At 52.2% G+C, this 17077-nt stretch overlaps 2 protein-coding genes across 6 annotated transcripts in view; one reads left to right on the top strand and one right to left on the bottom strand.

Moving 5' to 3' along the window:
• Positions 1-7806, bottom strand: part of TSHZ3 (teashirt zinc finger homeobox 3) — a 69856-nt gene extending 62050 nt beyond the window's left edge. Inside the window, 1 exon segment of the mRNA XM_027516026.1 lies at positions 7673-7806. Coding sequence (XP_027371827.1) covers positions 7673-7712 — 40 coding nt within the window. The 5' untranslated portion in view covers positions 7713-7806.
• A 33-nt stretch (positions 7807-7839) lies between these two features.
• LOC113876615 (translation initiation factor IF-2-like) overlaps positions 7840-17077 on the top strand; it is a 34593-nt gene continuing 25355 nt past the window's right edge. For 2 of the 5 annotated variants that reach the window (XM_027516030.1, XM_027516029.1), the window contains exon 1: positions 7840-9820. In XM_027516030.1, coding sequence (XP_027371831.1) covers positions 7861-8388 — 528 coding nt within the window. In that variant the 5' untranslated portion in view covers positions 7840-7860 and the 3' untranslated portion in view covers positions 8389-9820. Of the gene's footprint in view, positions 10159-17077 lie in introns of all 5 variants that reach the window. The other 3 variants (XR_003506540.1, XR_003506541.1, XM_027516027.1) reach the window with 2 other exon arrangements.

Below are 17077 nucleotides of genomic sequence, written 5' to 3'. Positions count from 1 at the left end.
AGCATGTATTCTGTGCTAATTTCCTTTATTGCACTGTTACATAAAGGTGGCTTTTTCTTGTTACCCATAAGCACATGCTCCTATATTCTCTCTCTCTCAGACACACACACACACACACACACACACACAAACGCATGGCACTTCCCATAATCCCACACCATGAGGATAAGAAAAGCTATAGCACAACATCTCCTCTGATCTGAAATCTCTACCATCACTCTTCTCTGAGCTCTTCTTCCATTCCTACATCTCTTACTTCATTCCATAGGCCCTCCTAACTGTTTACCTCTCACCTCTCCAGAAGTTAATGGTTACCTTTTCTTCATTAGCCACATCTTTAAGGAAAGGGGAATTAAGATTCCTAGGCAATCAGCCTGGAGACCCCTTCAAGCCAAGGCCCATCCTCTCCAATCACTGACTTTCCTTTGGAATATCAATGAACACATCTCAGATAAATTGTCACCTATGACCGAGAAGAGTTGAGAACACTTGTCTATAAACCAGACTTGACGAGAAGGAATTTTAGCAGGAGTGTTACAATAAGGTGTTTATATTTTTTATGTGCTTACCATATTACCTTTATTATGTGTAACATCAAAGTGATTATAGCAATTACATCTAACAGAATTAATTACAGAACTTCCCATCATCCTGGGATACATAATGCATTAGAGGTAAGGCAAAGAAAGAAAACATCTTGATTGTAGTAACTAACTATTGTTGGTGTGTATTTTCCCCGGCAGCAATGCCAAACCAACAGCAGCTTTCAGGACGATGGAGAGGGAGAGTTTTAATTGGAAAATGAGGTATATTTTCTTTAAATTAAGTAACGCTTTTGCCTAATGATATGTTGGTGCTATTGGACATGTAAAATCAATTTCATTTTTTAAGTATAAATCTTTAAAAGGTGCTGGTTAATCCACCCAACCAGTGTTACTACATAAAGGAGAAAGCACATGGGTAAAAGACTTACAAGTCTTTACGTATGCAAAATAAATTCACTCAAGGCTTCATTAATATTAATTTAAATTCAAAACCCATTTACATTAAATTGTTCATTAAAAATTGCCTATTTTATGCAACATGCATTTCTCAAAGAACTCAGAGGAAACTGAATACATAGGACTAGATTTAATGATGGGGATAGAAAATCAAAAGTAAATGAATTGGAGTCATTTCATGTATATTACCAAACAGCCCTTTACTCTCCAAGGGATGGGTTCCAGTTTGGGGGACAGACAAGCTTTCAGAGTAGTTTGTTTTCTGCTACTATAAACTTGCAAACCTGACCTTCTGGTCTACCCAAGAGAAAGACGAAAACAAGAGACACTGGTGGAATGGAAACCAGACTGGGGAAGGCAGCAGGTACCACCGAGAAGCCCACCTGGACTCCGAGCATTGGCAGTTAGGCTTGCTCTCTAAAAAGGTACATGAATGAGCATTTGTTAGCACCCATCTTGGCCCAGAATTAGTAGTTTCTCTCCCCGATTCACTCCGCCCCCTGCAATCCTTTATTCCCAAAGCAAGGGAATCAGGAAGATGATGACAAGGAGTTGGTAAGTTCCTTGCTTTGGCTCCCAACCCTCGAAGACAATCTGAACTTACACTGTTTCCCCAACAGCTGTTCTGGATGAAGAAAACACAGTCATAATTAATAACATGTGTCCTGACAGTATGAATTAATAATTTATCATTAAGCCCAAACAAATTTAAATTATTCTTCAAGAGCCACACCTTAGCACACTTGAGAAAATAAGGTAAGGAGAGGGTCAAAAAGTCCAGGTAACGTGACCTTTAGAGAAATGCTCCCCCTGCCCCATATGTCTCTCGGGCCACTTTTGTTGAAATACTAAAATAATTTACAAAATTGAAAGTAACTAAGCCCAAGAATCTAAGTGCTGATCAAATCAAGTGTATGTGCTCAAAATGTCTTCTTTTTTAAATGGGGCTTATAAAATATTCAATATTTGGTCAAGGACACTATGTAATCTTTCTAATAAAGATTCCTAAATGTGGAGTATGACAGTTGTTCAGGCAAGTGGTCATAAGAAGATTATGTTCTATTACTGGTGTTTTTTCTCAGCTTCTAAAACTGCATAGCATGTTTCTAGTCACAAACAGTAACCTGAATTTTTACACCCATGTCTAACATAAATGTTTACAAATGTTGAAAAATTAAGAGAAAGCTACCAAATCTATGTATCCATTCCTTACAATCAGGTATAAGACTCAAGAAAGACAGGAAAAAAAACATATTCATAGCCATTGTTTAGTAGGATTTGAAAATTAATTTAATGACTAACTGCAAATACTGGAAACTAGAATTAATCTGTCTGAATTTTTTTTTAAGGCTTACAGACATTTAAATGCATGTATCAGGACACTTTATCAACCTAACATAAAATTGTCATCTTATCTTATTATATGACTATTTTATGCATGTGTCAAAAGAATTTAAAAATGACTGCCTGTCTATTGAGTCTAATTACAAGTGCACATTATCTGTCTCGATGTACCAGTCCATATCATTGTTACCAAATACAATATATTGTATTCACCTTTCATTTTTTAACTTTAGACAGAGAAACCGCAATTTGGAACATAACTAGAACACATACACACACTGAACACCTGAGAAGGTCCAGCGTGATACCACCGCTATGTTCTGTCCTGTTTCCCTACAGGCTACGGGGTGAGGTTCCAGGGGTGTTACAAAACAGCTTCTCTGAAAGGCCTCCCAACCTGGGCTGGATGCAGACAAACACAGAAAGTAGACACACACCCTACCTTTTTTTTTTTTTTTTTTACTACAAGACTAAAGCTATTTTTATAGTTTGTCCAGTGATAGGCAGGAATAAAAATGGGCCAGCAGGAAAGCCTCACAAACTGTGCTCGGCTAACTGGCCTGCTCCTGTTATTAAAGATGGCTGTGGGGCACCCACCCGAACCAGGACTCCCATCCTCTCCCTGCTCCTTCCCTGCTTGCATCTGCAGCCCTAGCCCCAGCCTGGCTCTGCCAGATGCCAGGAAAAAGGAAAGATGCCATGTTGCCCTCCAGAAGCTGATCCTTCCCCTTCCAGAATCCCAGAAGTGGAGGGCGGGGAACCAGGGGTTTTCATTCTGGGAACTCACCTGGGTTTCACGGCATTTCCCCTGGCCCTGAGCAGTCACCTTTCATTCTAATCACTTTACAAAACAATCTTTAGTTTAAAAAAAGAGGGAAAACGCAGACTTGTGAGGCAATTTGGGGAATAACTGCTGATACATCAGTTATTGACTACCTGGCTCCTGCTTATGAGCGCGCTCAAGGCAAAACCGAGAACAAAATGACAACATCAGCCGCTCACAATCAAGGCTGGCCCTGGAGAGCACTGAAGCTCTAACTGACAGTTGTCAAGATAATGGGGGCACAGCAGCCAATTCTGGAAGCTTCTCTCCCCTACGTGGACGTCCAGGGGAATGGCCTTGGCTCCTGCCCTCTTTGTTTCTCTCCTCCAGCTTCTCAGTTTCTCTTTTTTAAAATTTACATTGTTCCTTTCGTTTTGTAGGAAAAGGGGGGAGGGAGAATCACAGAGTGACCAAAAACAGTCATTTTGTCACCTTGCTACCGGGTAGAATGTCTATCCAAAGGAGAGATGTGTGGCAGGTTTTGAGAGCAAATGAATTCCCAAAGCTGAGGCCGAAATGCCTTCCTGAATGATCCATGTGCTTCCAAGAGGGAAAAGCTCCTCTCCGGAGCTGCCTGATATGTGGACGAGACTTAGGAAGGTTAGGATGGTGGTACGTGGGCCTCGCCACGTGTGCCATCTTCTAGTTTGTCCATGTCTACCCACAAAGTAAAACCTCCAGGCCCCGCCACCACAAGCTCAACCTATTCCTTGGGGACCCGCAGTGATTTGTTACTCCAGCAGGTCCTAAGGGGTCCAAACCACTTTGCCAAAAGTCAAGACGCTTGAAGGTTTACCTTTGCAATACAACTGCCTAAGAACTCCTTGGACGGTTTTTCTCTTTCACCAAATAAGACTCAAAAGGTCAATGACAAGTTGTTGTTGTTTGTTGGATTTTCTTTCCTTTTTTTTTTTTTTTTTGGCCAGGGGCGGGAGGAGTTTAGGCAAGGGCTTATTAAGATTTTACACTTCCTTCCAGAGAACAAATAAGAATAGAACGAGATCTGCTATTAAGTATTGCTTGAACTTCTTTTCTGCTATTTTCAAAAAACATACTTACTGAAAAACAAACATTACGCGTAGGAGAGAGACAAAATGGTCGTTTTACCTGAAGGACACTGGCCTCTGTCACCCCGCTGCTCTCTGAGCTTCTACGGGTAACGACATTTGTCCAGCACAAACGTATAGCCCTTTGAAATTACACGCCTGGAGAAAGGAAACTCCTGCCCAGGTTTCTCCTTGGCAGGTGAAGAAATTTCTCTCTTCCCTTTGAGAAAAGACACTCAGCCATGCATAATTTCTATCAAAAAGAGAAAATCCTGAAGTGCAGAAATACGTCTTTTTAGGGATTCTTGGAGCCTGCCTTGGCCTTCTGGAGAGCAGCGCTACATTTGGCCTAGATGTAAAAACTGTGCACCTGTGTGCTACGTCTGCACACTCTCCCCAGCTCTCAGCCCTTTGTGGTTGTTATTCTACCCCAGACCATTAAAAGGGCCCTAATTCCTATGACATGATTATCCAGGTACCAAAGCCCATTTGTCACCTGCAGCAGAAAATTGAGTTAATGCACAACTAAAGGCAGCCAGGACTGTGTAATATCAACTTGATTACATCAAACTAGCTGCAAACCTAATTCTGCGGGATGACACTGCGTCGAGCTTGTCATCTCCAATCATTAAAGCTGTCAGAAATCCATCAGGTTTACAGCTAATTAGGTGAACACTAATGAAGCTGGCAAAACAACTTTTCTTTTTTTATGGCTGAGCGGACCTTTCAGTTTGGAGGGGGAAAAAAATTCTTGAGTCTTCTCAAGGTTGCTGGGACTGGATTTCCAGTTACCAATCAGCAGACATCTTTCTTTTTCCCACTCTCTTTCTCTATCAGTACAAAGCAATCAATTTGTCATCACTCCCAGTATGCCACAAAAGCAGGCATGAACCTTATAACTTGCAGCTGTGAGAACTGAAAAAGGAGGAAAAAAAGAAAAGAAAAATGGGAAGTTTTTTGCCCATCCAAACAAACAAACAAACAAACTCACACAGCACACATACTGGCCTGTGTATACTTATCACCAGCCTGGATGTGGAAGGTTTTTTTTTTTTTTTTATTCCTCCACTCTTAAATAAGTAGCCCTTCAGACATTCCCCACCCCCTCCTCCACACGTCCATTAGGCAGAGGCATTCTGATAAAGTAAATCCAAAACCAGGGTATGGGAAAGAAAAAAAGCACTCACGCTGCCAACTTCTGATTGACCATTAAGCTATTGATGAATGTGCCTGTCAGGAGAGAGACAATTAAATCAAATATGAAACAAAGTCGTTTTGACGGGTCATTTTGATAGAGCAAAACCATTCTTCCAGCTCCTATTAGTCCTGCAGTCAAGTTTTTATATAATGAACATTTCTTAACTGACCTGAGATTTCCTGGCTGGCATTTTTTAAAGGTGCAAAAAGGTTAGTGAACAGGTTGCTTTAAAAAAAAATAAAACCAACAGCATACTTCCTCCTCCTCCTCTAATATTTTTAGCAGAAAGTTATCAAATACGAGTCTCAGATTGGCAAGGTGGAAGAGAAAGATGAAGCAACGGCGGAGAGGGCTCTAAACCAAATGTAAAGATGTGATCACATATGGTTCATTTGATTGAGGCAGAGAGATACCTTCAAATGTACATCCAAAAAGGAAAGGAAAAAAAAAATTTCAAAGACTGGAAGCAGCCCAAGACACTCCTACTGTCCAACTTTGTAAAGGAGTCCTCCAAACTTTGAGAGTTTATTTTGAGTAGATAAGCTCATTGCTTGAGCTTGGAATTTAAAGTAGAAGATGGGATGGGCAAAAAAGCACCAGCCAGAAGGTGACTTGAGAGGTGGCACCCTCCCTACAACCACGACTGTGATTTTCAAACTTTGTAAATTTGGGTAACTCTGAGGAGAGAGCAAAATCGGCAACATATGCCCCAAACCAAGTCTGTTTTCTTCAACAATTTCTTTTGGACACTAACAGGTCAGTACATTTCTGGGAGAAGAAAGAACAGCGTTCTCTCTCTGTGACCCTGTGTGAGAAGACTCAAGTTCAGAGTGCAGCCAGTGTGTGAGCTCCACTGGCAATGCCCGCTGAAGCCATGGAAGTGACCACCACCATCATTCCCACTGCCACTACAGGCACTCACCGGTGGCATGGTTACAGTGCCTTCATCCCAGAAGGGCGCCAGGCAAAGCCCTGACCCTGCTCCCTGTCCTCCCTTCTTCCACAAAAAGAACAGAAAAGAAAGGAAGAGAAGAAAAAAAGAAATGAACCTCCACTCAACCCTCCCCTTCAGGCAGCATCTGAACCTCTGCACATCTGAGTGTTACTCATATCAAAATACATCCCGTCCATATGTGGTCCTCTCAGCAGTCCGCCCCAAATCCCAGAAGTTGCACTGACAGGGCCCGAGTGACGTCACAGAGCTTGGCCTCACCATTTCGAGTGATTTATTGATGTTTATTGGGAATGAATAGATCAAAGGCAGCAGCATGACGGGCGATCAATCAGTCATCAAATCAAGGGTGGCAAAGGGCCAGAAACCCTTCTTCCAAGCAACATGCCCCCAACTGACATTATTGCAAAATAATGTTATGTGTGTGGGTTTTGTTTTGCTTTCAATGATGCTTTTTCCAGAAAAGAAAAAAAAAAAAAAATCGGCTCAGTCTTAACAGGAGTTGACACTCCTGGGAAAAAAAAAAGAGAGAGAAAAAAAAGGAGCGGGGTGGGGGGGTGGTGGGGGGCGGCGAAGAAAGTACTCAGATACGTCCCAGAACTAAGTGCCAGGAGGAAATGAGGATGGGAGAAGCAGTAGAAGGAGAAGGTGGGGGTGAGCGAAAACAAACCAGGGTAAAGAGAACGCCAGCATCTAACATCGCCTTGACAGTCATCTGACAATACCCAGACCCTGTGCGCTCTGGTTTCCACCGCTGTGCCCGGTTTGGGCCCAATAAATGAAGAATCAATCGGATTAGCAGTAAGGTGGCCAAAGGGACCCACTCGCTCACTCGTTCGCTCTCTTTCGCTCGGCAGACACCGGGCAGTCCCCCGCCGGCCGGCCGCGAGAGGACACAGAAGGTGTCCCGGGGAACTCAGGTGACCCCGCCCGCCCCCCACAGAAAGAGACAGAAGAGGGCTCCTTCCCACCCCCTCGGCGGCCAGGCGGGGAGCAGAGGAGGCAGGACTCAGCCCCGCTCAGTTCGCCGCGGGCGAGCGCGGTTCCTGAAGTGGGTGCGAGCGGGAAGGGGAGCAGGGGGGCGGCGGCAGAGCGCAGCGGGGCGTCCGGGGGGCGCCGGTCCGCGAGGCGGGCGCACGCACCAGACAGGAGAGCGGTGAGAAAGCCCGGCGCCCCGGAGTTAGTCTGCGTGGCCAGAGCGAGAGGGGCAAGGAGCGGGGCAAGGAGCGGGGTCGCCGCCGGCTGGAGACGCGGGGCGAGGAGAGGAAGAGGAGGCGGAGAAGAGGAGGAAGGGGAAGCGGCTCGTACCTGCTGCGCGCCGGGGCGCCTGCTGCTTCCTCCTCGGCATGATGCTCCTCCGGCGACTGCCACTGCCGCCGCCGCCGCCGCCGCCGCCGCTGCCGGGCTGAGAGGGAGGGAGGGAGGGGCGGCGGGCCCGCGGGGGGGCGAGGCGGGCCGGCTCTCAGCCTCCCCCCCGGAGAGCGGCCGCCCGCAGGATGCTGCTGCGCCCCGGCTCTCCGCGTCCCCCCCGCTCCGCGCTCCGCCGCGATCCCCGAACGTGCGGAGGGAAGAAGGAGGGCGGGCGAGGGAGGCGCGGGGAGGGAGGAGCGCGGGGGGAGGAGGAGGCAGAGGAGGAGGAGGTGGTGAAGGAGGAGGAGGAGGAGGAGGAGGACCGCGCTGCCGGCGGAATGGGAAGTTTGACAAATCGCTCCAGAGGCCGGAGGAGGAGGGGCGGAGAGGAGCGGCAGCCCTGCCCCCCCACCCCCCGCCCCGTCCCCAGACGAGGTGCGCGGGGTTCGGGGCCGGGGGGCGGGGAGTGGGGGGAGAAGGCGGGCAGAGGGGTGGGAGGAGGCGCACCGGAGCGGCCCCGGCCGGTGAAGCCCGGGTCCCCGCCCCCGGGCAGGAGGGTCACGGCATCGGTGGGGGCGCTCAGCCGCCGCCGCCGCCGCGGCCCGGGGCTCAGCGGTCCAGTCTTCTGCCCGCGGCGCGGCTGGAGCGGCGGCGTCGGCAACAGGCAAGCTTAAAGGAAAAGGAGATGATCGTGTCACTCGCCCGCCCGCGGGGGCGCCGCGCCCCCACTCCCGGCCCCGATCCTGTCTAGGACCCCCGCCCAGTCCTGGGAGGGGGTGCCGCCCCTCCGCCTCCGCCCCTTGCGCGCACGCAGGGGCGCGGCGCCGGCTCGGCCGAGCCTGTCCCGGGGCACTAGCTACTCCCGCCTGCCCCTCTTCCCCACCCGGCCTCGCCCCCTGGCTATCCCCCGCTGCCACTCCCGGGCCGTACTCCTTTCCACATGCCGCGTCCAAAGCCCCCAGCTCAGACCCCGGGCCTGGGCCCGCGCACCCCGGGGATGCCAGGGCCCGCGGGCGGGCGCCGGCGCCCTCGGGGGAGGAGGCGGGCGCGGGTTGGAGCGGGTGGGGGCTGCTCTCAGACCCCGCGCGCCTCCCGAGCTCCTCCCCCGGGACCCGCCGCCGCCACTTCCCCCAATTTTTTTTTTTTTTTTCCCGGGCAAACTTTCCCGGGCCCGTCCCGGGGGTGGGTGAGGGAGGGGGTGCCTCTTAAGTTTCCTCTCCAGACTGGGAAGATCACGGTACCTCCACCCCGTCCCTCGCCCCCTAGGCGCCGGACCGCGCCCCCAACCACGGGCTCTGGCAGATCTGAGGGCGGGACGGGGGCGGGGGCAGGAGCTCAGACTCTCAAGCCCATCCCCCGCTCCGGGGCGCCCCGAGAGGGGCTACCGCGCCCAGTGCCTGGCCTTCTGGCAGTATTGGGCAAAAAGAATTGATTATTGATTGGGTGATTGGGGTCGCCGAGGCTCGGGCCAGCCCGGCGGATCGTGGAGAGGAGGAGCTGGCAGGGCTGAGTTGGCAGCGGGGCAAAGAGGGCTCACTTACTGGCGGCCGCGAGGGCGCGGGTGGGCCGGAGCTCAATGGGACGACCCCAGGGCAGCGGCGGCTGAGCGGGAGCCGGAGCCGGAGCGGCGCGGGCGGCGGCGCATCGATGCGCTGCGGGCTCGATTGCGTCTCCCTGGGCCAGCTCTTGGGCCGGGAATGGGGCGGCAGCGGCGGGGCTGGCTCCGGGCGCTGCCGGGCGGCGGTGGCGGGAGTGCGGGGGCGGCCGCCAGACCCACGGACCCTTAGGCGGTGCTGCTTCTGGGCGCGCTGCTGGGGCCCTGGGAGTACCCTGTGAGCCGCGTGCGAGAGTCCGGGCGAGGGCCGAAGCCCCGCGCCCTGGGACTGACTGCCTGAGCGCTCTGGGAGCTGCAAACCCCGGCCTTCTCCCGTCTTTCCCTACCACCCCCCCCCCCCTTATGTTTCTTTTTTAGTCTCTTTCCTCTCTTCTTCTGCCCCCTCTTCTCTTTATTTTTTCCTTGTGATTGTTTTTTGCAAGTTTGTTTTAAAAGTTCACAGGCATACTTTCTTTTCTTTTAGACCAGGAGACCTCGATCTCACCCTGACGGTAAGATCAAAAGTCTCCGCTCGCCCCCAGCCTGCGGGCTTGGGCTCGGTCCAGACGCCTCCCTGAATGCAGATGTGCTGCCGCCGTCCTCCGGGGCTATAAAGCCGCCTCCTGCGCCTTGGCGTGCGCAGGAGCGCACGGAGTTGCGGGATGCGGACCCTGGGCGGTTGCGGGGAGTTGGAGTCTAGCTGCAGCTGGGCCCCGGGCTGGCCTCGTGCGTGGGGCGGGCGCGTGGCGCGGAGTTGGTGCCTGCGGCCGCAGAGGCCAGAGCAACTGCCCCTCCAGGCCCGGGAGACGCGGCCGTGGGGCGTGAAACGCTTCTTGCGAAGGAGAAAACGGTGAGTTGGCAGACGCCGCCCGCGGCCTCAGGATTCTAGGATTCTGGTTGCGGCACTGATCACCACTTGCCTGAAGGAGAGTAGGCGCCGCGGGAGGTCACCTCCTGCCGCCCTGACTCACCTTCCACACGCCGAGCGCCCGCTTGGGTCCACGGGTTGTAGCGAGTGCACAGCACTGAGCACCGTGCACGGAAGGCTGAGACTTTCGCCCTGGCTCGTGCTCCCCCTCCTCCTCTCCTTCCCGGCGCAGCTTTCCAAATCTCAGTTCCCTCCGCCCTCTCCCCCTGTCGGCCGTGGCCTGAGCTCCGGTCTCAGCGTAGCCCGCAGCCACCGCCCGATCGCTGCCTCGCCCTTCCCCGCTCAGGCACTGCGCGCAGTGCGATCCGCCCCAACATCTGTCCGTCCAACCATTGGCGCATCCATCAGTGTCAATGAGCTGCACATCGCCGCGACAGCCCGTCACGCACAACACGGGCTATGCGGGGTGCATATTGCGACCGCGCTACTTTGCCGGGGCACGAAAACAAGGTTCCGGTCCGGCTTGGCACAGCTTGGAACCCTGATCTCTACGGGGATCTTTTAGCTACACCTACCCAGTTTAATATCGGGATCTCTAAACATGATTAGTTTTGCAGGCCATTCTAGGGATGGGACAGGTGCAGGGGAACAGTGTCAACCAAGCCCTTGCATTCTGCCAAGTTCTCTGCCCCTTTTCTGTGGACTGGGTGTGGCATAGGAAAGAAGGGAGGTAGGTTTCCCAAATCCGCAGCAAGCACGATATAGACCTGGAAGCTACCTCAGCTCCGTGGCTTAAATCTTCAGCTTGGCCGAGTCCAAGGGTGTCGAGGTCGCCAGGCAGGTGTTAGCCAAAAGGTCTCAATCTACAAGTTTGCCAGGCCCCGCCTGGCTGCTTGGTACCATGGCCTGACAGTGAGGAGACAAGAAGGGAAGAAAGAGGAGGGATCCATGGGTTCTCATGGATTCGAGTGAGAACTATGAGCTCGATTTAGGGAGAAATAGTTTCTGGGTGGCAGTATGTCTGTAATTCACATGTTATTTACAGAGGGAGAGAGAACGGGGTCATAAGTTGGAGAAGCCAGTGCTTTGCAGGGAGTTGCCGACCATTCCCCAAGAGTGCTGACCCCGGACGGTGGTGGCCTGCTCCCCTGCTTCTGCTTCTTGCTTTTCCCTATCGTCCCCTAACCCAAGATCCAGAAGACAGACACCTTCACATATGTCCCTGATCATAGGATCAATCTGGCCGGGCCAGGGGCCTTTCATGTCCTCCCAAGAACTTAAGAGGAAGAGTGTACGTAGAATCTCCTCCTGGGACATCTGTGGGGCGGCTGTCCCTGGCACTTCCCCTGATATATTTGTGTTATTACTACTGAAAATATATCTGTCCGGTGCCTGGTGAGTTCGGTCCCTCCGAGTCGACTACACACGCGGGTCAAACCTGCGCGTCTCATGGTTCCGCGATTCCCGAGTTCGGAGGGATACAGAAACCGGTTTCAGGCATGCTCCCAGGCCTGCGCGGTTCAGGAGGAGGCCAGAGACCGCTGAGGCGGCGCTAGCTGGGGCTCCTTCCTTGGGAAGGACGGTCCGCGCTCTAGGGTGCCGGCTTCGCGCACCGCATCCAGCAGCTGAATCATTTCCACGCTAGACTAGAGGGCGGAAAAGCCCGCGCCTGGCAGAGGACCTAGAATTCTGTAGAAGGCACACTGTGCAGAAATCTTTGTACCCTACTCTGAAGAGTTGCAGAGACCTTTCCTTTGAAAAGCCACAATACGGTTCTGCCCTGCAGAAGCACCTGGTAACTACTTAGCCGCGTGAGTCACGCAAAAAGTGGCCCCCTCTGGGAAGTGCCGTGTTTCTGAGAATAATTTTTTACACCCCTAAAAATAAAAGGAGAAGGGGGCTGAGGGACAGTGGGGAGATACCAAAATGTCCGGTGGCAACCGCCTGTAGGGGAAACTGGCGGCTCCCATTGCGATCAGCTGGACCACCCTGTTAAGAGCCCCCCAAATTCCCAGGGGCCATGAAGACAACTCCTGACTCCCAAGATTGCTCCTCGGGCGCAATGCAACCCCGCTCCTCCTCTGCGGCGGGATTCGGAGCCCTGTTCACTTCAAATGGTCCCAACAGCCTTTCCTTCAGGTCAAAGGGTTAGAAGCCCGACTCCAGCTCCCGGAACTCACGGACCCCAGGCGGCAGTGCCGGGCCTACCTGAGCGGGTCTCTCCCATCCCGGGAGCGCTTTTGTCCTTGGCTAACCCGAGCCTAGCCGGGAGAAGTCGGAAAGGGGAGAAGTACGCAGGCGTGTGATTCGAAACAAGTGTGCGGTGGAGGGGCGAGGATCCTGACCGCGGCGGGCGGCGCGAGGAGTCAGGAAGTTCGCGCTGGGGAAGGAGCAGGCGGGCCACCGCCTGGAGGCAGCCGAGGTTGTCTTCAAGGTGCGGTTGAGTGCTGAGTGACAGCCCGCCGGTCCCAAACCAGGCTGAATTAAGTGTGTCCCCATTTGGGATGGCCAGAAGGAAAAAGACCTCCGCAAAGAAGGCATCCTTGCAGCTGGCTATCCAGGCCGGGTAGCCAGGGCGGGCTTGGGACCCAGGGGTCTAAACATAGACCTTAGAGAAGGGTTGTCTGGAGGAGGCGCGGGCAGCCCGCAGGGACAACGCCCTCTGGGAGACTACACCCCATGTCAAGGTGTGAGGGCATCTGGCCCGCCGGTGGGCCCTTGGGGAGCCCAGTGCCTGCGGGACGAGGCGGCAGCGAGGGCTCTCCAGCCGTCGCCCGCCTGGAACGTCGGCGCTCTGGTCTGGACCCTTTGACATTCCTTGTCACCACAACCTGGGCTAGGCAGGAGGAGATACCCTGGGTGCTGAGAGGCGGACTGCCACCACCTGCATACCTCAGCCAGGGATTGGGCCCAGGACCTCAGCCCCTGTCGTGGCGGGAAGAATTCGGACCCTGGGGCCAGGCCCTAGCCAGGCGGTAAATTGTTTGCTAAAAGTGCATTTATACAGCAGCGAAGTTTGTTTCTCTTTTTCCGGTAGCTTTGTTTTAACGAACCAGATGTTTTGTCTGTAAATTCTCCCAAGAACTTTTACAGTTTTGACGTGAAATAAACCTTGGAAAATCGGAGCGGTATATTAATGCCACTTCTGTGGGGCCTCGGGGGAGCTACTTCAGGCTCCCAGGGATGGGAGCTGGGGGCGGGGCAAGGCACTCCTGGAAGAAAAGTAGGAGACTTCTCTTGGCCCAAGAATTGGTGCTGAGAATGTGAATCTCCCCAGTCCCCGCCATCCCACTCCCCAAACACTTGGGTACACAGGCTATCAACCCTTCCTCCCCAGAGCGGGCTTCCTACTTGGTAAATTTCTGTGTTTCCAACACAGAGGTCTGGCCCAACTTTGCAACTCTGCTCTCTGCAGGTCTGGCAATCCCACCAGGACCACCCGACTCAAAGGCAAAAAGCACCTTTGATCTTCCCTGGCCAGCTTTGAGATCCGCTCTCTGCTGGGGCGGGGCAGAGCAAGGCTGCCCCGGGCCATCCCTGAACTGGGCATGACTGGGACTTCCTGAACTTTGGATGGAAGCTGACCCAGTCATGCCCCCTAGAAAGCTAGAGCCAGCATGTCCCCTCCTTGATGTCTCATTTCCCCCTCCCTCCCCCCACCCACCCCCAGACTTGGGATTTCCAGGCAATTATAAGCATCTTTAAAAACAAAAATTAAAAGCTATGTACCTAACAGGGAGGGAGGGAACGCCGTTATTGGAAGGGAATCGGGTATGCCTACAGACCCATCTCCTAGCTGGGTGATTGGTAGGGACTACTTTCTGGGGTTTCCCAAGACCTGCTGGGGATTTTCCGTCCCTAACACCCTGGGGCTCTCCTCTGCTCTCAGTACCGGATTTTCAGACTTGGGGAGCACAGTTTAGACTCCGCTCCCCCTTTTCACATAATTATCTTTCAAACCTAATCCTTTACCGAACTTTTCAAAAAAACTTTTTTTAGGAGATCTAATATTAAAAAAAGTAGAAAGTCTTCGTGTTTCTGTCTAAGACAGATATACATTAAGACCAGCTTGGAGGACACAATTACTGGCAAAATGCCTTTTGATCAAATCCCTTGCGTTGACCTGAGTTGCTCGGGGAATTCCAGAATTACTCGCTACAGCGAGGCGTGTTTTTTCCCACTCTGGGTGAAGTGGATTTTTATAAACCATTTAGGCAAAGCTTAAGGAAAAAAAAACTCTACACTCAACGCAGTAGCAGCCACTGTGGGGCTCGCCCCTGGCTGGAAGCAAGCAGCTCTTTGCTAGCTGAAAAGCAGAGGTGCCCAGCTCTTCCCTCGCGGATGCAAACAAGTTCCGCGGACAGAATCCTGCTTGTGAATCACCGCGAGGCTGAGCTCAGGCTCGTCCAATGCAAGAACCCGGGAGAGGAGGAGGTCTCAGAAATCAAGCCACCAGGTCTTCTCAAACCAGACAGCCCAGCGTTGCAAGCCTGGTGACCTCATTAACTAGCCGGGGAATTTGCAAAACGTGGAGGAATTTCGTTTTCTCTTTCTCTTCTTTAATAGCTCTTCTTTTCTATCTTATATATTATGGTTTTTGTGTTTGTCGCTGAATTTCCAAACGGGGAAAATCGAGACCGGGCGCAATTCTCAGTAGGGCAGGTACAAGAGAGGGATACTGGGCTGGGACCTCGTTCCTGTCATTTTTATTTCTTGAAACTTGGGTGCATAGCACTTGTGTTTCTAGAATAGCAAACCCAGAATTCTTCGGGACAGGGCGGCCAGCAGGTTGAGTTTCTTTGTATGCGGATAGTCTCTTTTTTTCGGCAGCTTTGATAACTCCAAGAATTTCCTCTTTGACAGAGCAGCTCTGAATTCTCCCTTCCCTCTTCATCTTTCTGCCACTTTTCTTTCCCAAATCTTCCTCCTCTTTCTTCCTGTTGCTCTCTGGTTCCTTGTTGTTTGTCTGCTATCAATTGTGTCTGGACCCCATAAGAATTTGCCAAGATTATTTATTTCAAGTCTACCAAGTGTTCATCCCAAAGAGGTCTAGTCCTCCTCGCTGTGACACGGCAGAAGCGGTCACCCAGTGCACAGATTGAGAGGGAACAAAGTAGTTTGTAGCTGCTGCAGGTTTTTTTAGGGCGGGCAGGGGAGTGGGGGGGAGGGTGGGCGGTCAGCAATAGGTTGATACTTGGTTTAAAACAAAAGAACATGTTAAGAAGTTTCAAAGCTGCCAATAAAAACCTTTAAGTGGCTTGTGATTCAGTGCCTCGAGTTGCGGCGATGGCATTGGTAAATGACTCTAATGCCCAAAGAAAAATATTACAAATGCAGCTGTCCCGGCCACCAATCGGGCGCCGCTCTCCTGCGCGGGCGGTGGCTCCTCTCTGGCGCGAGGGCACCCGTATTTGCATGATAAATTGACCAGACTGGCTGCAGCCAATGAAATATTCAAATTAGGCCAGGGGTTAGGGGTGGAGTCCCTGGGGCGCCCTCTTTGAGCCCGAGGCTGCAGCTGGCGGTACCACCTCTCCAACAGCGCCCTCTAGAGGCAGGCCGGGGGGCAGCCCCACCCACCCCAGGAATGAGAGAGGGGAGAGGCAGTGGGCCGGAGTGCTCTTATCACCTGGAAGACTAGGTCTCTGCACTCTTCGCTTGCAGTTGGATAGCAGAGGCAGGTGGTGACGCCAAAGAGGGGTTTAAGAAAAGCTCTAGCGCCTTCACTCCAACTCCCTTCTGTAGGTTCCGGTAACAAATCTAGCGTTTGCGTGAAACGTGTGTTCCATTGGGATTAACTCCAAGATAAGACACTTGCCCATCCCGGATCTTGACCACCCTCTTCAAAGCCCTCCAGTATTGAAATTCTGAAGCAGACAAATCCAACTTGCACTGAGCAGAGGACTGTATGCCCATGCAGGTCAGGCCCACTGGAAGCTGGGACTGGGAGTTGGGGTGCTGCCGGAGCCTGGCCCCCGGGAAAGCCTGAGCAGGCTGTTCAGGTGGGTGTGCTGACAACTGGCGTCAGCTACAGGACTCCTCCCCTGGAAAAGCGCATCCTGAAGGAAGCGCCCAACCCCCTAGGCAGGAGCTCCTGTCAATGTGCAAAGGCATGCAAGGAGGGACCTGTCTATAGCATCCTTCAGGAAGAATGTGGAAATAAGGGAGTGTGCCAGGGTCAGAAGGGACTGACCCGGCCCTGATACTGACCTTTGGTCTCTAAGGAACGAGGAGAATCTGCAGGCCTTCTGACCTGGTTCTGCCTGTGGCTCAGGACTCAGTGGAGACCTTTGCCTGGGACGCTGGATTCGCTTCCATCAGGGACCAGCAGATAGTTCTTTCTGCTCAGCATCTCTTCTTTCCCACCACCTCCCATGGCCCATCATTCCAAGTACCCCGGGGCCCACCATGCCCCTGCAGGCCTATACACACACTTTTAATTGATGTATAATTGATTTACTGTGCTGTGCTTAGTCGCTCAGTCATGTCTGACTCTGTGCGACCCCATGGACTGTAGCCCGCCAGGCTCCTCTGTCTATGGAATTCTCCAGGCAAGAATACTGAAATGGGTTGCCATGCCCTCCTCCAGGGGATCTTCCCCAACCCAGAGATCGAACCCAGGTCTCCTGTATTGCGGGAGGATCCTTTACCATCTGAGCCAGCAGGGAAGCCCTACAATGTATTACTGATTTCTGCTGTACAGCAAAGTGACTAAGTTATACGCATATATGCATTCTTTTTTTTAAAAGTATTTTTTCCATTATGATTTATCCCAGGAGATTGGATATAGTTCCCTGTGCTATGAAGTAGGAATTGGTTTATCCATTCTAAATGCAATAGTTTGCTATACTAACCCCAAACTCCTAGTCCATCCCTCCCTCCACCCCTTTTCCCTTGGCAA

The sequence above is a fragment of the Bos indicus x Bos taurus genome, chromosome 18 (genome assembly GCF_003369695.1).
Source record: "Bos indicus x Bos taurus breed Angus x Brahman F1 hybrid chromosome 18, Bos_hybrid_MaternalHap_v2.0, whole genome shotgun sequence".
NCBI classification, from domain to species: Eukaryota; Metazoa; Chordata; class Mammalia; order Artiodactyla; family Bovidae; genus Bos; species Bos indicus x Bos taurus.
The sequence above is the reverse complement of the archived record's forward strand: the minus strand, read 5'-3'. Positions and strand labels throughout refer to the sequence as shown.